General features: G+C 42.1%; 1 protein-coding gene across 1 annotated transcript; it reads right to left on the bottom strand.

The window, feature by feature from the left end:
* Positions 1-23: 23 nt before the first annotated feature.
* LOC115471373 (zinc finger protein 276-like) lies at positions 24-27,982 on the bottom strand. The gene is given in 13 exon segments (XM_030205071.1): positions 24-618; positions 2,283-2,382; positions 3,026-3,143; positions 8,966-9,041; positions 9,125-9,214; positions 16,635-16,708; positions 23,030-23,375; positions 23,377-23,411; positions 23,413-23,531; positions 23,720-23,769; positions 26,356-26,665; positions 27,578-27,609; positions 27,978-27,982. Coding segments are annotated over 13 exon segments (1,641 nt in total). The 3' UTR covers positions 24-332.

Here is a 27,982-nt window from a genome sequence, read left to right as displayed (position 1 = left end):
CAAACTTCTTTAAAATACCAATGCAAACTATGTAAATAATTTATTACAAGCATAATGGTGATGCATTTCTTACATTAAAAAGTGAATTATTCCAAAAGGTGCTAGTTCCATTTCCTTTGCTACTTTTTAGGAAAGTCCAGGCAGGCAAATTGTACACTAAGCCAATTCACTGCAGTTCATCCTTTTCTAAAGAGAAGAGGCTGTGTGGCCAGCAGTTTGCACAAACACAGGCGACGGGATGGGCTCAGGCCAATGATGTACTTTATACCATGCTGCCCAAATTTCAGACAAACAGCAAAGGAAGTGAGATGGTGGTGCTGCACGTGCAGCCTCTAGCCAGGCTCCTGCTGTGACAGCTGTTCTGCTTTCAGGGCCTGGCCTTCCACACTCGCACAGTCAGGCTCTTTCTGTAACACAGTTTGCTCAGGCGCAAGTGGTTTGTCCATGTTTTGTACCAGTGGATGTACCATAGACATATGAACATTCAGGTTGTGAGCCTTTTCAAAACGTTTCCCGCACTGGTCACAGGCAAATTCCAGCTCTGCCTCAGCTTTGTGTTTGGTCATGTGATATTTGAGAGATGCTCGTTGCCTACACTGGAAACCACAGATTTCACACCTGGAAGACAGGAAAAAATGCACAGCTGTTCTAAGTTGTACTGTATTTATTACTCAAATGATGTCACATGCAGCTTAACTAAGGGCTGAAGCATGTCCTTTATTGCATGCACACAAAATTATTTCATACCATAAATATGTGCTAAGTCTCCCGCATACAACTCCTGCCAAAGTGGGAAAGTCTCCCGCTGAGATAAGGAATCGCTGTTTTTCTCACCAATGCAGCAGCAGTGGCAAACAACACCAAAAAAGCAAGCGAGGGGCCACAGCAGCCTTCAGGCATGCGCTGTCAGTTGTGCCAGTCCTCTGCCCACGGATCTTGAAGTTGACTTCAGTGGGGGCACAGGACCAGTAGAGCTGACAGCGCATGCCTGAAGGCTGCTGCACCCCTGCACTTGCTTTTTTTTTTTTTTCACAGTTGCTGCAGAGGTTGCATGAAAACAGGAGGGAGACGGGATGAAATCAAAGTTGAAGCCGATAGGTTAGTTTCTATTTCCCCTTCAAAACAAAGCAAGAAAATCTATGAACTGCTGCATCCACGCTTTCATTCCTGGTAGGTTTTTTGTTTTTTAATTTACTCTCACTTATATTTTCAAACATGCTAGCTTGTGCAAAATACAGAAGTAGGGACAGCCTAGCACTGTTATATTTGAGCAGAGATTTAGTCTGGTGGGACTAAAGGGAAAGGGAAATGGGACTTGATATACCGCCTTTCTGTGGTATTTTGCAACTACATTCAAAACGGTTTACATAGTTTATACAGGTACTTATTTTGTACCTGGGGCAATGGAGGGTTAAGTAACTTGCCCAGAGTCACAAGGAACTGCAGTGGGAATCGAACTCAGTTCCCCAGGATCAAAGTCCGCTGCACTAACCACTAGGCTACTCCTCCACTCCACTAAAAGGAAAGAAAATTAGAATTACTAATTTCTCCTTTTTTTCACCCGTGGCGTTTGAGGACAGAATTTAGTTCTTTTTTGGTGCTTAACATTCAGTGGGTACTTTGAACAGGTGTGTCAGGAGCTCAGATCTCAGCTTTTTTTTTTTTTTTGCATTTCTTATATCTTTTGCAGTTGCTGTCTTCCCCTTCCCTTATTCTATTCCTTTTCTGTCTAGTGAGCTGTTGGAAACTGCTTTGACTGAATTAAAGGTACTATCTTAAGTACTGTACAAAATTAATTAATTTAAGTTCTGCTCCCTGTGGCACTCTCTTTCAGGTCTCATCTCACCATGGACTTGTTTTACTCAGCTCTGCTATAACTCTCCCATCCACTTACTCAACCACCCACCATTCATAATCCTCTCATCAGCTGAACCACATATTTGTGCAAAACGTAGAACACACACTCAACTTGTTTAATACCATGAGAGTGATTTTTTTTTTAATTCATATTACTAGGAAAAAGATGTCAACGTACACAAGTAGAATACTGCTGAATGCAAAAACGTAGAGAAGGTAATGTTAGGAGTTAAATTTTGGAACACAATGGCAGTGTTGTTGTCACTGTAGCCAAACTGAGGGAAATTCAGAAGCTGCAGTGCTAGGCAACCTGGTACAGCAACAGGCGACCCCCATATTCAAATGTCTTAGAAATCAGGTGGGTGTTATGCCAAGATCCACCACAAATGCCTCTACATAAGCATCACATGTGACCTGCTACTTACTGAAGGGGCTTTGCTCCCGAGTGACGCATCTGATGCACTGAAAGATGTTTGCGTTGTTTAAAAGTCTGTCCACACTGATCACAGATATAATTCCGTTCCTCTAGAAAGAGATTAACAATCAATATGGCAAGACAGCAATTGTAGATTCTCTTTCTACCAATCTATTAAGCACAAAAACCCCTTTTCCACCACAAGGTCAGCGCCATTAGGCAATAACTGTGTTGCAACACAATTCAAAACTAAAGGGGCTGAGGACACACCAGAGTCATTTCAACACATTTATTTATTTGGATTTATTAACCACCTTTATGAAGGATTCATCCAAGGTGCTGCACAGCAGGTACAGTTTAACGTAAAAGGAGAAATTAGATCTTACCTGCTAATTTGCTTTCCTTTAGTCCCTCCGGACCGGACCAGTATTTTCTCAGTCTCCACCTGCTGGTAGGCGAGCACAACCCATCAGTCCAATCCTGGTCCGGTCCGGAGAGACGCTAAGGAACTTACAATTTTGTTAACATATCAGTAAAATGACCAAGTATAAACTTAAATACAATGAAGGAGGTAAACTTGAAAACAGTAAACTGAAACCTAATAATAGGATCAAAAATATACACATTTGACAGCACTGAAATTCAAATAACTTAGATATAATACTAATGAAACATCTAATAAACACTCAGAACATTCACATAACGCATATTCAACCTCTACCCCTCCTCCCATCAAATCCCCCTTTCAGTTACCTGTGTGTATAAGCTTGACATGTCGCTGGAGGTAACGGTCAATCATAAACACTTTGTTACAGCCAGGGTGTGGGCAGGGTCTTTCACGCACCTCCTCATGATGTTCCTTGATGTGTTTCTGAAAATAATTTTATAGGTAACCAACGCCAGATTGAATAATCAGTTTAGGATACTGGTTCCTGTGTCTTACCCAGTTATCTAAAAGCCCAAGATGTTAAATTATCGTGCAACAAAAGAAAAAAGTTAATGAAATGTATCTAATAAATGGAATAGTAACCAGAGCCTTGTGCTGGACCCATCCTTATGGACCCTTCCCATACCAGCAGATTGTAAATCACAGGATAGCAACACTACAGGCCAATTCATGTCTCTTGGGGCTGCTCATAGTTCCAGACGTAGCCTAATGGACATCCAAACATAGAAGATATAACAGATAAGGACCAGCTGCCTCACCCAGTCTGCTCAGTTAACATCACACCTCCTTTCCCTTACTGCCACCCTCTCTGCATCCAGAGAGGAATGGCCAGCTGGAGAAAGGATGGTTAGGGTGGTGGACTTTGGTCCTGGGGAACTGAGGAACTGAGTTCGATTCCCACTTCAGGCACAGGCAGCTCCTTGTGACTCTGGGCAAGTCACTTAACCCTCCATTGCCCCATGTAAGCCGCATTGAGCCTGCCATGAGTGGGAAAGCGCGGGGTACAAATGTAACAAAAATAAAATAGATACTATTGGAGATTCTACATGGAATGTTGCTACTATTGGAGATTCTACATGGAATGTTGCTATTCCACTACCAACATTCCATGTAGAAGGCTGTGCAGGCTTCTGTTTCTGTGAGTCTGACGTCCTGCACGTACATCAGACTCACAGAAGCAGAAGCCTGCGCGGCCACATTGGTGATCTGCAAGGGCCGACTTCTACATGGAATGTTGCTAGTGGAATAGCAACATTCCATGTAGAATCTCAAATAGTAGCAACAGTGGAGGAGTGGCCTAGTGGTTAGGGTGGTGGACTTTGGTCCTGAGGAACTGAGTTCGAGTCTCACTTCAGGCACAGCTCCTTGTGACTCTGGGCAAGTCACTTAACCCTCCATTGCCCCATGTAAGCCACATTGAGCCTGCCATGAGTGGGAAAGCGCAGGGTACAAATGTAACAAAAATAAAATAGATACTATTGGAGATTCTACATGGAATGTTGCTACTATTGGAGATTCTACATGGAATGTTGCTATTCCACTAGCAACATTCCATGTAGAAGGCTGCGCAGGCTTCTGTTTCTGTGAGTCTGACGTCCTGCTCACAGAAGCAGAAGCCTGCGCGGCCACATTGGTGATCTGCAAGGGCCGACTTCTACATGGAATGTTGCTAGTGGAATAGCAACATTCCATGTAGAATCTCAAATAGTAGCAACAGTGGAGGAGTGGCCCAGTGGTTAGGGTGGTGGAGTTTGGTCCTGAGGAACTGAGTTCAATTCCCGGCACAGGCAGCTCCTTGTGACTCTGGGCAAGTCGCTTAACCCTCCATTGCCCCATGTAAGCCGCATTGAGCCTGCCATGAGTGGGAAAGCGCAGGGTACAAATGTAACAAAAATAAAATAGATACTATTGGAGATTCTACATGGAATGTTGCTACTATTGGAGATTCTACGTGGAATGTTGCTACTATTGGAGATTCTACGTGGAATGTTGCTACTATTGGAGATTCTACATGGAATGTTGCTATTCCACTAGCAACATTCCATGTAGAAGGCTGCGCAGGCTTCTGTTTCTGTGAGTCTGACGTCCTGCACATATGTGCAGGACGTCAGACTCACAGAAGCAGAAGCCTGCGCGGCCACATTGGTGATCTGCAAGGGCCGACTTCTACATGGAATGTTGCTAGTGGAATAGCAACATTCCATGTAGAATCTCAAATAGTAGCAACAGTGGAGGAGTGGCCTAGTGGTTAGGGTGGTGGACTTTGGTCCTGAGGAACTGAGTTCAATTCCCGGCACAGGCAGCTCCTTGTGACTCTGGGCAAGTCGCTTAACCCTCCATTGCCCCATGTAAGCCGCATTGAGCCTGCCATGAGTGGGAAAGCGCGGGGTACAAATGTAAAAAAAAATAATAATAATAATAAAATAAAATCTCTGTATAAGTCTCTGGTGGGACCTCATTTAAAGGACTGTATATCTTATTGAAGGTGCAGTCTCCAGAATTATACAAACAGGATGGAGTCAGTCCAGAGCGGGGGGCTACCAAAATGGTCAGTGGTCTTCATCAAAAATCATACAGGGATAGACTTAAAGATCTAAATATGTATTCTTTGGAAAAAAAAGGCGGCAGAGGGAAGATGTATCTAAAATATCTCAGTGGTTTAAAATGCACAGGAGGAGAGACTCTTTCAACTGAAAGAAAGCTCTGGAATGGAGGCAGGGGGAGGCTTAGGATGAAGGTGAAAGGGGATAGACTCGGAAGTAACCTGAGGAAATACTTCTTCACAGAAAGGGTGCTGGATGTGTTGAACGACCTTCCAATGGAGGTGGTGCATGTGAGCACTATGTGAATTCAAGAAAGTATGGTCTTTATCTGTTATTATTTTCTCTGTTTCTGTGTCCTTCCTTCTATCTATCTTAATATGTACTGATAGTCTTTCTATCCTCCAGATCAGTACACACATTAAAGACAGGAATGTTCCCCCCATTAAAATCATAATTCCCCTTAGTTTACTTGAGAAGGAACTATACAAATCTCTACACCACCATCTTTGTTTTAATGTTTCTCGGGGGGGTAAATGGGTTTCTTGAACTAGTACTATGTCAGTATGCAGCAAATTTTAGTTTTGTTAATTTAACCGGATTATTAATCCCATAACAGTGATCTCAGTAATGCAATGCTTATAAACTTATGTATATATAAGGATACAATACAGGTACTTATAGTCTACAGTTACCAGACAAACTAGTTCAATGCAGATTACAGCAAGAGATTAGACATAACTTGGATTTACATAAACAAATATTATACAATTCAATTTATTTTTCTAGAAATTTCTTAAACAGGTGGGTTTTTATGTCTTTTCTGCATATAGCTAGTTTCTAACTGAATATCTAAAGGTAAGGAGTTGCAAAATAATGCAGTTTAATAAGCAAGCAATGAATTAATAAACCTTTTGTATTTCCTCCCTTCTTATTCAGAGTATGAAAAGTTTTTTCTAGGATCCCCAGCTTTCCATTTACCTGCAGGTTAGCTGTGATATTATAATAAGATGTTTAGAGTCTTATACCAAGGTAGGCCTGACAGGAATCAAGCACAGCATTCCAAAGTACTTTCTCTGTACAACAGTTTAAGGTCTGACAGAGAGATGTGGTAGATGTATTAGTCCACTTTTAAAGGTAATCAACAGAAATAAAATGATACCTTTTTTATTGGACTAACTTAATACATTTTTTGATTAGCTTTCGAAGGTTGCCCTTTTTCATCAGATCGGAAATAAGCATTACCTCCCGCACCAGATCATGAGCTCTAAGGACTAGGATTTTTCCTTCTCTCGTCGGCTCCTTCAGCAGCTGCTCCAGAAAGCTGTCCTTGATTTCATCAGGGAATTTTACCTCCCTAGCGTGCCCCAATGTTACATTTACCCAGTCAATTATCGGGGTAATTGAAATCATCCATTATTATTGTGTTGCCCAGTTTGTTTGTGTCCCTAATTTCCTTTAACATTTCTGCATTTGTGTCTTCATCCTGGCCAGGCGGACGGTAGAACACTCCTATCACAATCCTTTTCCCCTTTGCACATGGAATTTCAATCCACAATGATTCCAAGAAATGTTTTTTTTTCCTGCAGCATTTTCAATCTATTTGATTCAAGGCTCTCCTTGATATACAATGCTACCCCTCCACCAATTCGATCCACCCTATCACTACGATATAATTTGTACCCCGGTATGACAGTGTCCCACTGGTTATCCTCCTTCCACCAGGTCTCAGAGATGACTATTATATCTAATTTTTCATTTAGTGCAATATATTCTAACTCTCCCATCTTATTTCTTAGGCTCCTGGCATTCACATATAGACATTACAAACTATGTTTGTTGTTCCTATTTACACCATGCTTAGTACTTGACAATATTAATTTGCAATCTTTTGTCTGATATTTATTTTTATTTAAGGACACCTGATCTACTACGGTCTCTTTTGCAACTTCACTATCAGGATACCCTATCTTCTGTGTTTTGGTGATATCTTTGAAAGATACCTTATCCCGAACCATGCGCTTTTGAGCGACGTCGGCCTTCCCACCGTTTCTAGTTTAAAAGCTGCTCTATCTCCTTTTTAAATACCGATGCCAGCAGCCTGGTCCCACCCAGGTTAAGGTGGAGCCCATCCTTTTGGAATAGGCTCCCCCTTCCCCAGAACGTTGCCCAGTTCCTAACAAATCTAAAACCCTCCTCCCTGCACCATCGTCTCATCCACGCATTGAGACTCCGGAGCTCTGTCTGTCTCTTGGGCCCTGTGTGTGAAACGGGTAGCGTTTCAGAAAATGCTACCCTAGAGATTCTGGATTTGAGCTTTCTATCTAAGAGCCTAAATTTGGCTTCCAGAACCTCTCTCCCACATTTTCCTATGTCATTGGTACCCACATGTACCAAGACAGCCGGCTCCTCCCCAGCACTATCTAAAATCCTATCTAGGTAACACGTGAGGTCCGCCACCTTCGCACCAGGCAGGCAAGTCACCCGGCTATCTATATGCCTAATGATCGAATCACCAACTACAACAGCTGTCCTAACCCTTCCCTCCCGGCCAGCACTTGGAGACATAATATCCTCAGTGCAAGAGGATAGTACATCCCCTGGTGGGCATGTCCTGGCTACAGGAGTACTTCCTACTTCACCAGGGTGATGCTCTCCTTCTAGGAGACCTCCCTCCTCCAAGGTAGCACAGGGGCTACAAGACTGGAGGTGGGACTTCTCTACAACATCCCTGTAGGTCTCCTCTATTCACCTCTCTGTCTCCCTCAGCTCCACCAAATCTGCTACTCTAGCCTCAAGAGAACGGACACATTCTCTGAGAGCTAGGAGCTCTTTGCATCGGGCACACACATATGACATCTCACCAACTGGGATATAATCATACATGTGACACTCAATGCAAAAGACTGGATAGCACCCCTCTCACTGCTGGACTGATAGCACCCCTCTCACTGCTGGACTGCTGACTCCATCTTAGTGTTTTTGAGTTTTTCAATAATTTAAAACTTGCTACAGTATTAAGGATATTAGCCTAATAAAAATGTCTTTTAGTTTATATAGTATATTGTATGATTTATCTAGTGTTTCCTTCTTAGATGGTAATGAAATGCATTTAAAACTCTGTAAGGGCACTCCTTGCTTGTTACCCTAATTACAGATGGGTGGAACCTTGCATTACGTCGCTATAGTTTGGGTTCCTCTTTCTTACATGAGGTCATAGGTTTGCATCAGCACTGTTCTTAGCAGCCCACCCACCCCTGACGACCCAATCTGACTCAACACCTCCGCAGTTCCTCCCCCCCAGCAAAGTAGCTGACCCACTCCCTCCACCCCCCCCCCCCCCCCCCCCACCCCGAAAATCCCTGGGCCCCTGACACATACACTGCAACCACCACCTAACGTTTTAAAAATACATCCCTGATAGTATCTCTCCCCAAGACCCACCCTACGCAGGCAAAGACTGGGCATGCAGAAGTGATGCCAATTCACTCCTTCTTCTGGCACTGCCATAATCCAAAATGGCGGCACCCTGATTTCTAGTGGTGAACTGTGACACATCACTAGGGGGTCCGTCTACCAAATAAAGCCTTTCTTTCTTGAAGAGCAGACGTGCAATTTCTGGCTTGATGCTTCTATTACAAAAAATACACAGGAAGAAGCTAAATGTACAAGAGAGGTAAACAGAACAAAGTTTCCTGGTCTTACCTTCATCCCATCTGCCCCTCGGTATACAGCGGTGCATCCTTGGTAAGGGCACTTGTAAATTGTTGGCAATTCCTCTCTGGAATGGAAACAAAGCGCATGTATAGAGCTCTTAAAGGACCAGCATCCACACTCACTAGGACTGACACCGGACTTACCTACCTTTCAGATTTTATCTTCTTCTTCCAGCCTGGTTTTGGTCCTGGCTTCTTTTTTACTTTGGGGTTCTCATTCTTTTTGCTGGATATCCTACTGTGATTTTAAAAAGCACTCTGTAAGTTCTGAGGGAACTGAATTTAAGCACAGAGTGATTTTACAGTCGCTGCTACACCTTCTTGGAAAGTCTAAGAAGAGGTTTCTCTGCAGAATGTCCACAACTTGTGGATACAAGTTTAGCAATTAAGACTGACCACACCGTTCATTGTTAACTGCTATGTACAACTCAGTGCAGCTCATCTGAACTGACAAGTCTCTGAAAACACACTGCAGCATTTCATGCCATGGTACATGGTACTGCATGGATAATCAAAACCCTATCTTCCTTCATACCTTGCAAATTTCATTACATACAGTTCCTCACAAACTTGCATTCAATCAATGCGAGGGAAACCTTCCCACAGCCCAACCCCAAGGCCATCTTTACTGTGGTCTCAAGTAGGTACAAAATTCAGTGCTCAATCTTAAACACTTGAGATGTAGGGTCAGTGCAAGTTACTGGTACACATAAGGTGTGATATTAAGCTTTGGAACGCTTTACCAAGATCCATCCGAACTATGAACGACTATTTACCCTTCAGAAAAATGTTGAAAACCTCTCTCTTCAAGCAAGCTTACCCAAATGACCCGACCTAACCATATAAGCCCACCCACATGACTCCTGTTCTGATGATGATATCTTAGACCATATCTCCCAATTGTCCTTCATGCTTGTCCCCTAGTCCTTCTTCACCATCTTCCCTACACCATACACCCCCCCCCCATTCCCTTTTCTTTTACTTACACTTTCTTTGTTGCACCTTTCTGTATTCAATTCATATATTCTTAAGGCATTTACTATGTTTACTATAGTCTGTAATATTTCTCCTTACAAGAACTTTGTAATTCTATTTACTATGTAAGCCGCATTGAACCTGCTACGTGTGGGAAAGCGTGGGGGTAAAAATGTAATAAATAAATTGACAATATTTGCTAAACAATGAGTTATTTACGGCTAGTGTTTGCAAAGGGATATACATACTGGAACTGCCCAAACACCCAAAGTGTCATAATAGGGGTGGAAGTAAAGATAATGGTTTCAAAGCATAGGTAAAAAGGAAACACCAAAACAGGTGGGTTTTCAGGACTGTCACAGTTAATACGTATAAGGTACATTTCCATACAGTGGATCTCTAATGTATGCAAATCTATTTCATGCATATCCATTGTAGGTAACCTGAAAACCTGCGTGGCTAGGCATACCTCCAGGAGAAAGTGGAAAAGAAAGAACCAATCAGCACAGGTACTACATGTGCCAGGTCATCATCAAAAGAGCACATTATCGCTGGTACAGGAAACTTGCACTGAGGCGGTAAAACTGGCCTTCTCCTTTTCTAGTCAGTAAAAATATGAACCCTATTCCCAATCTCCAACCACTCAGCAGGTGTAGGGTAGGAGTTTCACTGGAGCAGTTTAACAGTTTTAATTAGCTGTATGTGCCCCATTTCGGTGCCTTCCCAACTGGAGAAAAAAAAGAAATTATGGTAGTCAAACCGTACTTCCTGTCAAGAACGGCTGGAAGAAGTCATCCGAAAACTCAGCAACACTCTTATCTTGCTGTTCCTCTTCAATCACAAATCTCTGAGAAAGAAAGACGAGATATTCTTTACCTTTCTGGCACGATGTGTGACAAAAAGCCATCTCTAACCCTATGAGGTGACACTGGCAGTGTGGGGGAAAACATTTTTCCCCCGACTGTGGTACAGCAGCAGGCCTGTCCCATCCTGCTAGAAACTCTTACAGTACAAACGAGCACCAAAATAACTCTGAAACAATAACACAATTAAATAACACAATTAAAATAACAATAACATTAGGAATAAGTTGTATCCAACCACCTGTAACAGAAAACAGTATAAACACTACAATTTTATTCCATTTTTATTCCCATACTTCACCATACCAGAACATTTTGTCCAACTCTCCGATGTGTCTCAAATTAATTACAAAAACATACAACCAGCAAATCAACAACCCTCATGATGAACAAAATCAACATCTAACCCCCCTCTTTCTATCTACCTCCTCCCCCCCCCCACTCTTGACCAGCCCTTGCCTTAAATTCTTTGCCCCTTTAACAAAAAAAAGCCAGAAAGAGCCTGAACTCTTAGAGCCCCTCCCAACACAACTATAAGATCTCAATTAATCTAACTCCACAAGCAACCGAATAAAGGTTATTAACCCACCCACCCACCCACCTCTCCACCCTACCAACCATAAACCCTGATAATCTTCTACCTATAGGAAGTCTAACTTCCCCCATTAAAGTACCCGAAGTCATTTTCCCCAATATATTCAAAATTTGACTTTGAGCTTGTAGTGACATCACTGCTATAGAGAGAGATGCAGTCTAGAACTTGTCAGTATGCTTATGCTAAGCAACTGTACATATGGTATCTGGAAAAAAACAGTTTTCAAAATACTTTGTAAATGGTTTAAACATTTAGTAGGTTTTTTTCCTTCGTAATCCTAATTTTGTTCAAAAAGTGTTTCCCTCCTTCAACTTTACATTAACGAAGTCTTCAACACCATGAGCTGTTGGATCAATGAATTCTGGGGTTTTATTAAGAACTCAACTGTTTGCGAGGTCGATACACCTGATGAAGCTCCTCATGTTGAAAACTAAGTACTCAGAAATGTCTCCAATTTCAAGCAGAAGTTTTTGCTGGACATTTTGGGTTATTTGGACACCATGTAAAATAGTTAAAGCTGCAAAACCCTTACGGCTTGCTTCAAAATTAGGGCAGTCAGAAAATAGAAATCTTGAATTAGAGGCACTGAAGAAACACAGGTCAGTGCCACCACAATGATTATCCTCCCCCACAGTCTTCTTGGATGGGCCCTGAACTGGTCTAGCAGGAGGAAAGGAAATTATCAGGTAATCAAATTTCATCTTCATTTCATCCTGTTGGACCTGTCCAGAACAATGGGATGTACAAAGCTCTGTCCCTCAGGAAGGAGGGAAACAAGGCTCCCTCTACCACTGCTCTGTCAAAGAGCTATCCTACCTGGCTAAAAACATCAAACTACAGTGCTTCACAAAGGACTGTAGCAATGACCATGTTGCTGCCTTGCAGATATCTTCTGGAGCAACCACCCAGTCCTCCATCCAGGAAATCATCTGAGCTCTTATGGAATTGAGCTCAAGCCCCTCTGAAACCACTTTCGGATATATGCTGCTTCAATTGATGCTTAATCCAAGGAACCAAGGAGAACGTAATAGCAGCTTCAATCTTGTGTGATCCTGCAAACAGGACAGAGACTGTCCAACTGCCTGTAGACATTTTTCACATCAAGACAGACTAACAGGACTCTGAAAATGTCCACCTTATGCAGTGCTCAATCTAGCATTTTAAAACTATCCAAACGAGCATCAGAAAAGAAATGCTCATTCGCATGGAAGGAGAAACCATCTTCCGTAGAAAGGAACCAACTGAATTGTAACCGAGTCAGTCACAAAGACCAAATAAGGATCCCTGCAAAAGAAACCTACACTCATACAACATTGCCAAACAGACAGTCACCAAGAAGATGTCTGATGTAGTGTATCTAGATTTTCAGAAAGCTTTTGACAAAGTCCTCAGCATCTTGTTCTGTTAGGAAATACTTCACCACTGCTTCCTTTCCTACTGGTCACCAGATTGGGACTACTGTAACATCGCTTGTTAGGTTGTAGCCAGGGCTAATGTCAAACATCTCCAGTCCCTCCAAAACACTGCTATCCGCCTTCTCTGTCGCGCCTGTAGTTTGATCACGTTATCCCCTTGCTGCAGAAATACCACTGGCTCCCCATGGAACAACGTATTATTCACAAACTACACAATCTGACTTTCAAGGCTCTTAAAGTGGGTGTCCCTTCTTATCTCTCTAATCTCACTGTGCCTTATTCTCCTTCTCATATACTTCGCCACATTGTTACTCAGGGGAATGGAGGGTTAAGTGACTTGACCAGAGTCACAAGGAGCTGCAGTGGGAATCGAACTCAGTTCCCCAGGATCAAAGTCTGCTGCACTAACCACTAGGCTACTCCTCCACTCCTGTACGGTCCATCCAGTCTGCCCAAAAAGATACTTTTAATGTATACCCGAGTTTGATTTGTCCTTGCCTTTCTCAGGGCACAGACCGTAGAAGTCTGCCCAGTACCTGTACTGTTCCTGTACTAAGTTCTGAAGCAACCATTGCAGCCCCTTAAAATTTACACTCCAGCCCATCCCTATTCATTCGTCACAATCAGGGCATAGACCGAAGAAGGTTGCCCAGCTCCCATTTTGTTTCCCAATTACCGGTGTCGCCACCCAATCTCCGCTAAGATTCTGCGGAACCATTCCTTCAAACAGGATTCCTTTGTGTTTATCCCACGCATATTTGAATTCCATTACCGTTTTCATCTCCACCACCTCCCGTGGGGAGGGCATTCCACATATCCACCAACCTATCTCCGTGACAAAATACTTCCTGACATTAGTCCTGAGTCTGCCCCCCTTCAACCTCAATTCATGTCTTCTAGTTCTACACTTTCCCGTCTCCAGAAAAGGTTCATTTGCGAATTAATACCTTTCAAATATTTGAACGTCTGTATCATGTCATCCGTTTCTCCTTTCCTCCAAGGTATAGCATGTTCAGGCCGGCAAGTCTCTCCTCGTACCGTTTGCAACGCAATCCCATATTATTTTTGTAGCTTTTCTTTGCACCGCTTCCAGTCTTTGTACATCTTTAGCAAGATACAGTGTTTGATGTACTCTGGGTTGCACGTAAAAGTCCAAGTCCAACATTTTGCAATTTTGGAGTCAGCAACCCAGAGTACATCAAACACCTTCTTACCTTAAAGATTTGGCCACCTTCTACGATTCTACAAGACATTGAACCTCTTGATAAGCCAGTTACACATGATCATTAGATGTAGTGTCGCTTTACACAAGCATTCCACATGATAATGCATGTGATTTAGTGAGCACTCATCTTCAACAGCTCGAAATTTCCCTTGAAAAATTACTCTTCTGAATGACTTTACAGACATCATAATAAGGAAGAACTATTTTGAGTTTGAAGAAAAATAGCGATGGGAGCCACGGTTGCACTGACCATCACGTGCCTTTACATAACGGATTGAGAGAAAGTTTTTGTATTCGTCGAGATTTATTTTTATCATCACACTATGGAAACGTTTATTGACGATGTAATTCTGATCTGGACTAGCAATCAAATGGTACATAGGGAACACTAATAGGCGTATTAAGCAAAGGATTGGAGAGCATTAAGTAATCTTAGAAACAGCAAGCACGAGGCACCGCTCGTGGATCACTGGCTGCAAGCACAACATGATATTAAAGATCTCAAGGTTGTTGTACTTTCACAAATCCAATTAACTATGGGGGGGGGGGGGGGGGGGGGGGGGATGTGTTCTCTCGTATTCTACTTAGAAAAGAACAGGAGTTCATTTACTGATGGTGAACAGTGGCCCCTAGTGGCCTTAACAGAGAAATCGAGTGGCAAGCACTTATCTAATTGTTTTTTTCCCCGCTGTTGAAGAAACAGCTGGCAACCCATATATAATCTGCGCATGTGTGGGCGTTCTTTAGCAGATTTTGGACCGGGATGGGTGTTATTCCTCTCTGGTTATGCTGAACAGCAGTAACAAAGCATAATTATTGTTGAATTTTTAATATTGTCTTTTTTTTAAGCATTTTACTTTTTGTTTTCATTTCTCATATGTTGTATGAGGTTGTTTTTTTTACACTGCATATATCAGTTTTCACAGATCAGTTTCCCTGAGGATGCCATTATGCTGGCGAAACATGGCCCATGTAGGGAACTAAGAACTTGGAATACCGATCTTTCACTAAACAAATTTTGCACAGACTGAGATTTAAAAAGTACTAGAGTGATCAGGAATTTACATCAAAATAAGTTTGGACTTGCACAGACTCTACCTAAGCTAAGTAGTTGACATATTTTTAATCAGCAATATATTATCATTTGGATAAACGATATTGTCCTTTTCAGTATTTTGTTTAGGATGGAGGCAGGGTGGCAATGATGTGAGTTAATGGTGTACATATATACATCTTGAACTGCCTGGTCACTATAATACACCAAAAAACTGAGCACAAACCAATATTATACACACAAGATTTTTATTTTATTTTTATTTATGTTTTTTTCTTTCAAAAACTGTAATAGTCCATTAAATTTTAAACTGCCAGACCCTTGACCATTCTTCTAACGTTCAGAGATCCCTTCTCAACGTTTCTACTCCCTCCAGGGTATCCACTCTATTGGCTATTTTGTGTCATCCGCAAAAAGGCACACCTTTGCTTCCAACCCTTCAGAAATAAGTCTCTCACAAATATATTAAACAGAACATGCCCCCACCGACCCCTGAGGAACTCCACTGCTCACCTTCCTTTCCTCCAAGCGGATTCCATTTACCACCACCCTCTGTCACCTGTCGGTCAACCAGTTTCGTATCCAGTTCACCACTTTCGGTCCTAAGTTCAACCCTTTCAGCTTATTCACGAGTCTTCTGTGGGGGACCGTATCAAAGGCTTTGCTGAAGGCCAAGTAGATTATTACTGCACGTGCTCTCAGTTTTATGTTTCGTCCTTGCTTCTTGCTTTCCTGTTCCCATTGCAGTTCCTTTTCACTTTCTGCCATTAGTTTTTCGACTTTGTATTGGAAACTGTTTCGATGGAATCTCCCTTAGGCGGTATATCAAGTATTAATAAACTGCTTTCTCAACCAGAGAAAAGGTCCGTGGACTGATCCCCGGGAGTCTATCACCGGCCACAGGCGTTGACCTCTATGGTGCAGGCTGTGGACTGCACTCTGGGGAGTTGGGCCTGTATAAAGAATTCCCTCTGCACCAGACCAACTGCCCCATCTGCTAAAGGTAGAGAAATACTGTCAAGTTCCTGCACCACTCATAGCAGGGATATCACTGGAAGACGACAGCTTCTCTACCTCAATCTGCTGGTGGTGTTGGACTGGTCTACCAGGATGAAAAGAAAAAAGGAATGTAGAATTTTCATAGCAGTAATCCTCTGGCCCAGGAACTGCTGTCCTCTTGGATGTTCAGCTTCAAAGGGTATCCTACAACTGGGCCATCTGTTTTCCAACAAAAGTAAAACTAACCTCCCTAAAGGACTCAAATTTACAAAAACTATCTAAGCAAAGTAAAAAAAAATAAAAATAAAATAAAAAAAATAACCCACACATTTCCAGCATCAGAACAAAGAACTTAAAATTTTTTTTCAGGTTAATGTACAACTGCCAACTCCCCTCCTACCAGCCAACATCAGGTCTCCTTTTAATACCTCTTTGTACAAGTCTGCGTGTTTGAGGGGTGGGGGTAGAAGGGAAGAAAATTCTGTGAAGGAGCCAGCAGGGCTGTTTCTATGCTAGGTTTGCTTCATCTCACCTGTCAGAGAGGCCACAAAACTCATCCTTCACTGGATAACTTGCTGCCGGGGATGGAGTCTGCATTCTGCTCACCTGTTCTGGGAGAAACCAAAACAAAACAGCAGAAGCTATGTAGTACAGCCAAACAGATGGATCACCAGTTACTGAATGTTGTATTGTAGAGCCAACCAGGCACAGCAGAAACCTTAGAAAGGCTCCCAAAACAGATTTCCCCTGCACACTCAGGAGCACAATGACTACAGCCTGAAGAAGTTCTTTCATATGGGTTCAGCCAGAGGTAACCCAATCCCTGAAGAACTGAGAAGTGTGTCTGGATGGTGATTGTCCAATTTGAGAGGGAATCCTCACTCTAAATTGTTGCACTCTCTGCACAAAACGTTTGCCCCCCCCCCCCCCAACTGGATTTCAGCTAAATGTTCTTTCATACAAGGAAAATCTAAGTCTCTGTTTTTGTCTTGAATTCAATCGGTTAGTAGGGAATGTAAAGCAAGTGCCCTAAATCTTCAGCATTTTGACCATGAAACGTTTAAAAACCAAGCATGCTACTTTAAAATATGTACAATGAATTTACTATATTCAGATGCTTGGTTTTTTTGGTATGTATTCTGAGTTTCAATAAAAATTGAATAATAAAAAAAAAAGAAAAGACATTTGGACTGAGAGGCTCTGTGGACGCTGGAATTCTTTACCATTTTCACTTAGAGTCAAATACACTTGCTAAAAATGATTATTCTAACAAACTGGGTTATAAGTCCTCCAACAATCTGCCTTGATTTTGAAAAAAGAAGGATCTGCAGATGCGGAACAAAATCCTTCATAAATTTGTGTGGTCTAAAAAAAACAAGGTTGCCCTTGCCCAGCTTAGCCTCTCTTGCGGAGAGGGTGGTCTGGGTTTGCCGGACTTGAAGTATTATAATGTGGCAAGCATATGCGACGAGTAAGAGACTGGATTTTTCACACCTCCTTTTATCGTGACATGGAATATGAGAGACAATTTGTGATGACATATCTCCAAATTTGATACATGCTAGAACGTCACATATCCCAAAAGTTTTGAGAAAACATGTTTTGTTGAAAGCGTTGCGTTGGGCCTGGTATCACTTTAGGAAGCGCTATGGTTTTCCAGCACTATGCTCCCGTTACTTACCGATTTTGAGCAATACAGACTTTCCTCCTGGGCAGTCATCAGCATGCTTTAAGGTGGACACAGCAACTTCAGCATGTCATTGAGGAAGACAACGAGTTGGGACTGACTATTCTGTCCTCTGCTGAGAATACAAGGATTTACGATCTTTCTCAGTGTCTTCGGTATTCTTATTAGCAACGACATTATGCAGAAAACTCAGCCGAGATCTTTCCCAGCAGCATTTACAGAATCCGACTTTGATGACGTTTGGGAGATACCAGCAGTGACAAAAGGGCTACTATTGCATCATTCTAAGTGCTCTGATATAAACCTAGATGGCCTTCACCCATTTTATCGAGTAGTAGCTAGTTGCTTTGTGGCATACAGACTTTGGTTATCAGAATATAACCACTTTTTTGCGTAGTTTACAGGCGTTCTCAATAGCGAAGAGCACCTGAGTGACAGGAACTACATTATAAATTTCTTTTGAGAAATGGGATTGCCCCTACTCATGGATCTTGTGTTAAATGTGGCAGCCTGATACGTCTTATAAACATTATGTTTGGGATTGCGTTATCAATTAGCGTTTTTTGGTGGACATTTTGAGCACATTTGAATGTACCACTGTAATTGGCAACGCGACCCCACAACTATGCCTGTTGGACAACGCAGCCAAGATTTCAAGAGGTACACGTGTGTCGCATCTCTTTTTACGTAAAGCTTTAATGATAGTAAAACCATTGTAAATGGCCCAATGGATACAACCAGAAGAACCAACTTTGACATAATTGGCGCAATTTTATGCATGAATGTTGCAGATAGAATGTCTGTTGAACATGCAGTCGACTATATCGTTAGATAGAATTTCTTAAGACTTAGGCAGCCTTTATGGACACTCTTACCACTCAAGTGCATTTCTACCATAGTGAACACATTTGGGTACGCTTAATTTTCGTATATATTGATGTATTTTCTCTGTGTCGAGGGTTAATAGTTTTTTGGATTTCAATCTTTGCATGTGTTGTGATATCGCTTTTGCATTTCAGTTGCACTGGGATTTTATATACTTTGGAAAAGGTTTAATAAAAATATTTAAACATACAAAAGAAAGACATCTTATGCTAAATTTAGAAATGCCCTTAAAAAACCAACTTTTTCAAATAGCTTTTGGGGATTACAGGAGGACTGCAATTCTCTTGGTCAAAACTAGAGTGGATGATACTTCTGCTATGAGTGATTGTTTTCTTTCCTATTTTAAATGGATTTCTATTTCTTACGATATAGTTTATTAAATATCATTGGCTGCCTGTCTCCTATAGATGCACGTTTAAAGCACTTAGTTTAGCACAAAAAAGCTCTGTGGGAGCAGGAGCCAATCATATTTGAGTACATGCACTGTTTATACACACCAGTAAGGTTTTTAAGTCATTTCAAGGTCATAGAATGCCAGTACCTTCATTGTCAAGGGCACGTTGGATGGTCACACAGGAGAGAGGTTTTTCTCTGGCAGGCACCAGCTCAAGGAGATTCGGGCAGAAACTGTTTATCAGCAAAGTAAGATCTCACTAAAAAAACACACTTTTTCAAGTTGGCCTTTGGTTTGTAGTCCCAGGAGGTAGGAGGTCTAGTTAGCACTCATTAAAGCCGTATTATGTTCTGAGTAGTAATGATTGTGTATGACAGAGTGAATGACCTCAATGTATACGTGCTAGGTCTTTTGCTATTTTAAATTTTAAGTTGTTTAATAAATATTTGAATTTCCCTGTAACTGCTCAGATTTGAAAGGTGGACGGTATATCAAGTCTTAAATATTATCAAACTGCTTTAACCTGTCTGTCAGAAAATCGACCCTAGTATCAGGTAACTAAGATTTGAATTGTTCTTCACAATGTACATCGGCTTGAATTTGTCTGCATTAAATTTCGTCTCTGCATTTGGATGGCCTCAGTCTTCCATTTCATGAGGTCTTCTTCCAATTTTTCACAATCCACACGTGTTTTAACAATCTGAATAGTTTTGTGTTATCTGCAAATTAACCATCTCACTCATCGTTCCAATTTCCAGATCATTTAAGTTAGTCCCATAAAAAAGGTATCTTATTTTCTTTCTATGTTGTATTTATTTCTATTGATTACCTTAAAAGTGGACTAACACTGTACCACATCTCTCAGATCATTTATAACTATGTTAAGTAGCACCAGTCCCAGTACCAGATCCCTGCGGCACTCTACTTTTGATTCACCCTCCTCCATTGAAAGAAATGGCCATTTAACCCTTACCCTATTATCTGTCTAATAACCAATTCCTAATGCACAACAGAAACTTGCCTCCTACGCCATAACTCTAATTTTCTCTGGAATCTCTCATAAGGACACTTTGTCAAATGGTTTCTGAAAATCTAGATATACTACGTCAACCAGCTCACCTTTTCCACATGTTTATTCACGCCTTCGATACATGAAGCAAACTATTGAGGCAAGACTTCCCTCGGCTGAACCCATGCTGACTCTGTCCCATTAAACCAGGTTTGTCTCTATGTTCCGTAATTCTTTTTCTTTATAATAGTTTCCACTATTTTACCCGGCACAGACATCAAGCTTACTGGTCTGCAATTTACCAGATTACCGGTAAGCCCGACGACAGTGCCAAAAAATTATAGACTGGTAAGGCCAAGGTTAGTGCCAGATTAAAATAGTGGAAACTATTATGAAGAATAAATTACAAAGAACACACAGACAAACCTGTTTAATGGGACAGAGTCAGCATAGGTTCAGCCAAGGGAAATCTTGCCTCACCAGTCTGCTTCATTTCTTTGAAGGCTGTGAATAAACATGTGGATAAGGTGAGCCAGTTGATGTAGTGTATCTAGATTCCTCACGAGAGACTCCTGAGAAATAAAGAGTTATGGGCTGCTTTTGACATCCCTCTGCTCTTTTTCTCTAGACTGAGGTCTTCTTCCTGTTCAGTTGTCCTGCACTCTTCTCATCACCCTTCTGTCCATCATGTGTTGCTCCCTTGGATTTTGTAACCCCAAACGTAAATCTGAACAGAAGACAAATGTTTTCACAGAACATCCAAGTTCAGCCATCGCTAGCTTAAAAGAAGGCAAATCTCTCTTTTCCAGAGCCTTGCTACACTCCAGGAACTCCTTAACACAGTAACTAGTAGATGACGGCAGAAAAAGACCTGCACGGTCCATCCAGTCTGCCCAACAAGATAAACTCATACAGTGGGGGAAATAAGTATTTGATCCCTTGCTGATTTTGTAAGTTTGCCCACTGACAAAGACATGAGCAGCCCATAATTGAAGGGTAGGTTATTGGTAACAGTGAGAGATAGCACATCACAAATTAAATCCGGAAAATCACATTGTGCAAAGTATATGAATTTATTTGCATTCTGCAGAGGGAAATAAGTATTTGATCCCCCACCAACCAGTAAGAGATCTGGCCCCTACAGACCAGGTAGATGCTCCAAATCAACTCGTTACCTGCATGACAGACAGCTGTCGGCAATGGTCACCTGTATGAAAGACACCTGTCCACAGACTCAGTGAATCAGTCAGACTCTAACCTCTACAAAATGGCCAAGAGCAAGGAGCTGTCTAAGGATGTCAGGACAAGATCATACACCTGCACAAGGCTGGAATGGGCTACAAAACCATCAGTAAGACGCTGGGCGAGAAGGAGACAACTGTTGGGTCCATAGTAAGAAAATGGAAGAAGTACAAATGACTGTCAATCGACAAAGATCTGGGGCTCCATGCAAATCTCACCTCGTGGGTATCCTTGATCATGAGGAAGGTTAGAAATCAGCCTACAACTACAAGGGGGGAACTTGTCAATGATCTCAAGGCAGCTGGGCCCACTGTCACCACGAAAACCATTGGTAACACATTACGACATAACGGATTGCAATCCTGCAGTGCCCGCAAGATCCCCCTGCTCCGGAAGGCACATGTGACGGCCGTCTGAAGGTTTGCCAGTGAACACCTGGATGATGCCGAGAGTGATTGGGAGAAGGTGCTGTGGTCAGATGAGACAAAATTGAGGCTCTTTGGCATGAACTCAACTCGCCGTGTTTGGAGAAGAGAAATGCTGCCTATGACCCAAAGAACACCGTCCCCACTGTCAAGCATGGAGGTGGAAATGTTATGTTTTGGGGGTGTTTCTCTGCTAAGGGCACAGGACTACTTCACCGCATCAATGGGAGATGGATGGGGCCATGTACCGTACAATTCTGAGTGACAACCTCCTTCCCTCCGCCAGGGCCTTAAAAATGGGTCGTGGCTGGGTCTTCCAGCACGACAATGCCCCAAAACATACAGCCAAGGCAACAAAGGAGTGGCTCAGGAAGAAGCACATTAGGGTCATGGAGTGGCCTAGCCAGTCACCAGACCTTAATCCCATTGAAAACTTATGGAGGGAGCTGAAGATGCGAGTTGCCAAGCGACAGCCCAGAACTCTAATGATTTAGAGATGATCTGCAAAGAGGAGTGGACCAAAATTCCTCCTGACATGTGTGCAAACCTCATCATCAACTACAGAAGACGTCTGACCGCTGTGCTTGCCAACAAGGGTTTTGCCACCACGGTATTAGGTCTTGTTTGCCAGAGGGATTAAATACTTATTTCCCTCTGCAGAATGCAAATAAATTCATATACTTTCCACAATGTGATTTTCCGGATTTAATTTGTGATGTGCTATCTCTCACTGTTACCAATAATCTACCCTTCAATTATGGCTGCTCATGTCTTTGTCAGTGGGCAACTTACAAAATCAGCAAGGGATCAAATACTTATTTCCCCCACTGTATGTGCTACTTTTTGTGTATACCTTACCTTGATTTGTATCTGCCATTTTCAGGGCACAGACCGTAGAAGTCTGCCCAGCACTAGCCCAGCCTCCCCACCACGGCTCCTGCCACCCAATCTTGGCTAAGATGCCGAGGATCCATTCCTTCTGAACAGGATTCCTTTATGTTTATCCCACGCATGTTTGAATTCCGTTACCGTTTTCATCTCCACCACCTCCTACGGGAGGGCATTCCAAGTATCCATCACTCTCTCCGTGAAAAAATACTTCCTGACATTTTTCTTAAGGTGTAGAAGCCTTGTCACTAAACATTGCTCCTTTCATAATAATTATCCAGAGATTCTTCCTACTGTATGTTACAGGACCCTGCCGATAACATCAGAAATTGGCTTACTGCACTATGGCATGTTCATGCAAGAGACTGAACTGCATACAGTTAGAGAGAGCTCTTACCTTGCACATCATCGGAAAGCGAGACAGATGCTGTGACTCACACTCCTGCACGGAGGCCTCATCCTCCAGCTCTGCAAAAGATGAATTCCTGCATTGCGCCGGGCACGTCTCGGAGCTCACCGATTCTGAGGGGGCCACGTTGTTGCCAGCGTTCTCACAGGTATTCACTGCTGACGGCACAGGCTGGGGCTCTATCCCAGAAGAAGGGTCAGCTCCAATGCTGTCCACACTCTCATCTCTGTCAGTCAGAACCTGGGCCGTGCTATTGTTCCACGCCCATTTAACGGACAAAGCGTTCTCAATAAGAAACGTACTGCAGTCGGAATCGGTGGCCATGACATAGTGGTCCATCGCCACATCCCCACACGGCTCGAATGATCCCGCCAGTACTGGGAGGATAAGACGCTCTGCAAATCTGGCACAGACTGACAGTTCCCGGCATGGTTATGAGTCCACGTGACCAAACTGTGTAAGCACTGAGGACTAGATGTGATCAGATCAACTGTTCAAACAAAAAGAAAAAAAAAAATAATGTTATACATACAGCCCGTTATTCCAGCAACTGATAATGAGGTTAAACAATGCAGTATCTGATATTAACACTATCAACTTACTCAACCTCACAAGCCAGTTGCTCAAGTAAAGCAGGTCTCAATACTGTAATTAAAAGCAGTTTTCAAGTTTCCTTACCCAAGTAGGTTCCTCTTTCAGCACCTGTCAGAGTCTGGGTGGAACTGGCCCTGTACACATCAAACAGAACAATGTTCAGCAACATCATGGGAGAGGAGGCAACGTCCTATTCTGAACTGGGGACTGGTTAAAACAACAGAGGAGAGAGAAGAGCTAAATGGTCAGTTTTCTCAATGGAGAAAGGTAAATATGCAGCACCTTGAGGATCTGTACTGGAACCAGTGCTTTTAACACATTCAGAAATCACCTAGAAAAGGGAGCAATGAGTGAGGTGACCACACCTGCAGGTGACACAGAATTAGTCAAAGCTGTTAAATCACAAGTGTGAGAAACTGCAAAGACCTTGTATGACAGGAGCCAGGGCATCTAACGGTTAGGTATTTATTTGGATTTATAAACAGCAAATGACATTTTATGTAGACAAGAGCAAAATAGTCCTAACTACAGGCAACTGTATGTGATGCTGGTTTCAGTATGAGGCATCGCCCCCTACATTGTGGACAATATGTGGACTGCAGTGAAAAAATGCAAACAATGTTAGGAATTAGGCAGAGATCCATAGTGAGGCTGCATCTTCAGAGCAGTTCTGCTCAACTACCTCAAAAGAGGTAGAACTAGAAAAGGTACAAAATGGAACAGCTCCCCTGTGATGAAACACTAAACAGACTAAAGATATTCAGCCTGGAGAACACTATGAGAGGTCTATAAACCCCAAGAGTGTTTAAATGAGAAGTGATGACATTTTACAATCTTAGCTACGAAGACCCCTCAAATGTTATGGTCACAGGTAATTCAATACGTTCCAGGTGGGCTCTGTGATCCACTCAGTCCCGGCTAAAGAGATGGAGAAAAAAGGCCTTTGAAGAAAGGAATAGACTGCCAGATCATTTGAAGGAAAGCATTAAAAGGTCTGCTCTCTCTCTAAGCATTATGCTGCTGTGGGAAGCAGCCTAATGGTTTGTGTAGTGGTCAAAGAACCAGGGGAACTGGGTTCAATTTCCACTTCAGCTCCTTGTGACTCTGGCAAGTCACTTAACCCTCCTTTGCCCCAGGTACAAAATAAGTATCTGTATAGAATACGTAAACTGCTTTGATTGTAGTAAGAGAAAAGTGACGTATCAAATCCCATCCCCTTTCTTACCTGTTTCCAGTATGCATTCTTTTTTTGATTTTATTTATTTACAGAATGATGTGTTACTTCTATAATTGTATTGCTTTCATTCCCATCTTGATTGGCCCATTTGATGAGCCAATAAGAAGTTACAGAAAGTTTAAGAATAACTGTTTCCTATTTATTTATTATTCATTCATTTCTTGGAATAGTATTAAGACTGAAGGACACTCCATGAACTAAGAAGCAGATTTCAAACAAAATCAGAGTATTGTTTCATTCACTGAATGACTAAGCTCTGGAATTTGTTGTGAAAGAAGTAGACAAGGCATCTAGGATAACTGTTTAAAAAGCGTTTAGGTAAGTTCTTGGAGGAAAAGTCCATAAAACATTAGCAAGCAGCTGAACCTGAGAAGGCCACTGTTTATCTCTAGGACTGAACAACAAGTAATGTTACACAATACAACCTTGCAAAATAATTCATAAACTAATTTTTGTAAAGTTTCATATGGTCATATATAGAAAATTTACTCAACATTTTTCCTTTATCATAAGAATTATAACTATAGTATCGATGCACTAAATTGTCTGGATTGTAAGCCACGTTGAACCTGAACTCTGTTTGGGATAATACAGGATACAAATGTCTTTAAAATAACGGGTCTACTCCCAACTCTCAATGCATGGATGAGACAATGGTACAGAAGAGGAATTTAGATTGTCAGGAATTAGGCAACATTCTGGGGAGGGGGGTCCCATTTCCCAAAAGACGAGCTCCACCTTAACCAGGGTAGAAGCAGGCTGCTGGCACAAACATTAAAAAAAAGACAGAGTAGCTTTTAAATTAGAACCTGGAGCAAAGTAGACAGTCACTCAGGACTGCATGGCTCAGAGTGTAGGATACAACCAAGATGGAAGTTAGGGCAACTTGACAGAGAGGCTGCAATAAAGGTAAAAGTAAGCCAGATGCACAGCTGAAACAAACTTACTCAAAGTTGTTAAATCGCATGTAGACTGTAAGAAATTGCTGGAGGACCTTACGAGGTTTGAAGACTGGTCATACAAATGGCAGATGAAATTTAGCAAGATGGGTTTGGAAATTGGCCCTTCAATTTCAGGCTATTGTGCGAATGGTTTGGATATTCAACTTCCAGGAAATCTTAGTGTTCTGTAGAACAATTAAAACAGCCAGACCCTAGCATTTGATCTAGTCCAGTGGCTCCCAAACCTGGTACTGGAAGCATCCCAGTCAGGTTTTCAGGATATCCACAATGAATATTCATGAGAGATTTGTATGCAGTGGGGGCAGTATATGCAAATTTCTCTCATGAATATTCATTGTGGATACTGTGAAAACCTGACCAGCTAAAGTGCCTCCAGGACCAGGTTTGGAAACTACTGATCTAGTACATACCACGGGTGCTCCAATAGCAATGAGCTCATTCATAAGTGGTTTCACATATTTCTCACTGCCATACTATCACTTTGGAACAAGCACATCGTTTGGCACACAAACAGAACCTACCTCCCTTTTGTCTTTGCAAGGCCCATAGGAGAGGCATTAACTTTCTGAATGAATGCTTTGAGAACACTACGACACTTATAAAACTGAGCATGGCAGTTCTTGCAGACAAACTGGGGCAGGGAAGAGTCTTGCTGAACTGGCACTCCAACCAGTTGCTGGAAATCGGTGAAGAACACCTGGTCCACACGTCGCTGCTTCTCCAAGCTCTCGCCAACCACTGGAACCTTCCCAAATGCATTTCGCAAACTCCGGGAGGAAAACTTCCCATGGCAAAGACGGCAATAACCTGTGTTCAGAGTTTTGCCAAGTCCTGCAACAAGCAACAGTAAGATAAAAGAACTTTAATGTTTAGTCCTAAAATTCAACAATTTTGACCTGACCTAGAGGCGTATTTTCAAAGCACTTAGACTTACAAAGGTCCATAGTAACCAATGGAACTTAAGACTAAGTGCTTTGAAAATAAGCCCTCTAGTAACACAGCAGATGATGGCAGACAAAGACCAAATCAACCTATCCGGTCTGCCCATAAGTACACAAGTATTGCCATACTGGGAAAGACCAAAGGTCCATCAAGCCCAGCATCCTGTTTACAACAGTGGCCAATCCAGGTCAAAACTACCTGGCAAGATCCCCAAAAAATACAAAACATTTTATACTGCGTATCCCAGAAATAGTGCATTTTCCCCAAGTCCATTTAATAACGGTCTATGGAGTTTTCCTTTAGGAAGCCGTCCAAACCTTTTTTAAACTCCGCTAAGCTAACCGCCTTTACCACATTCTCTGGCAATGAATTCGAGTTTAATTACACGTTGAGTGAAGAAAACTTTTCTCCGATTTGTTTTAAATTTACTACATTGTGGCTTCATTGCATGCCCCCTAGTCCTAGTATTTTTGGAAAGCGTGAACAGACGCTTCACATCTACCCGTTCAACTCCACTCATTATTTATAGACCTCTATCACATCTCCCCTCAGCTGCCTTTTCTCCAAGCTGAAGAGCCCTAGCTGCTTTAGCCTTTCCTCATAGGGAAGTCGTCCCATCCCCTTTATCATTTTCGTCTCCCTTCTCTGCACCTTTTCTAATTCCATAAAAATAAAAAATAAAATTGATGTTTATTGGATAAACACTAGGAATACAACACTTCCCCAGTACTTTCACTTCTCTGCCTCCCTTTCTTGCATCTTCCATGCTAATAACTCCTCAGTTACCCAATTATTACTTACTATGTGTCACGGTGGCACACAGATCTATGTTGCTGTGAAAAGCCAGAACACACTAACTCAAATTTTTTAATCACAGTATGCATCAAGTTTCTCATATTTCTACAAATTAATTAAAAGTGGCAAACTGATTACTGTACAGAACAAACATCACTCCCACATACTAGTAAAAGATAAAATTAGTATTAGTCCAGAATATAAATCAGTTTTCTTGGCCACTCACATTTATATTCTCAAGTTACTTTATTTTGGCTTTTCATGCCGTAGAGCTTCTGTCCTTAGGTTTTTATATCTTGGCCGCCAGCCATAAAATGTGACCACTTCAAAGTTGTCCTAGGTAAGGAGTGATCTCTTTCATCATCCTCCTTGTTGACTAGCTAGACATTAATTGGATTTTGCTCACACCAT

Source organism: Microcaecilia unicolor, chromosome 5, assembly GCF_901765095.1.
Source record: "Microcaecilia unicolor chromosome 5, aMicUni1.1, whole genome shotgun sequence".
NCBI classification, from domain to species: domain Eukaryota; kingdom Metazoa; phylum Chordata; class Amphibia; order Gymnophiona; family Siphonopidae; genus Microcaecilia; species Microcaecilia unicolor.
The sequence above is the reverse complement of the archived record's forward strand: the minus strand, read 5'-3'. Positions and strand labels throughout refer to the sequence as shown.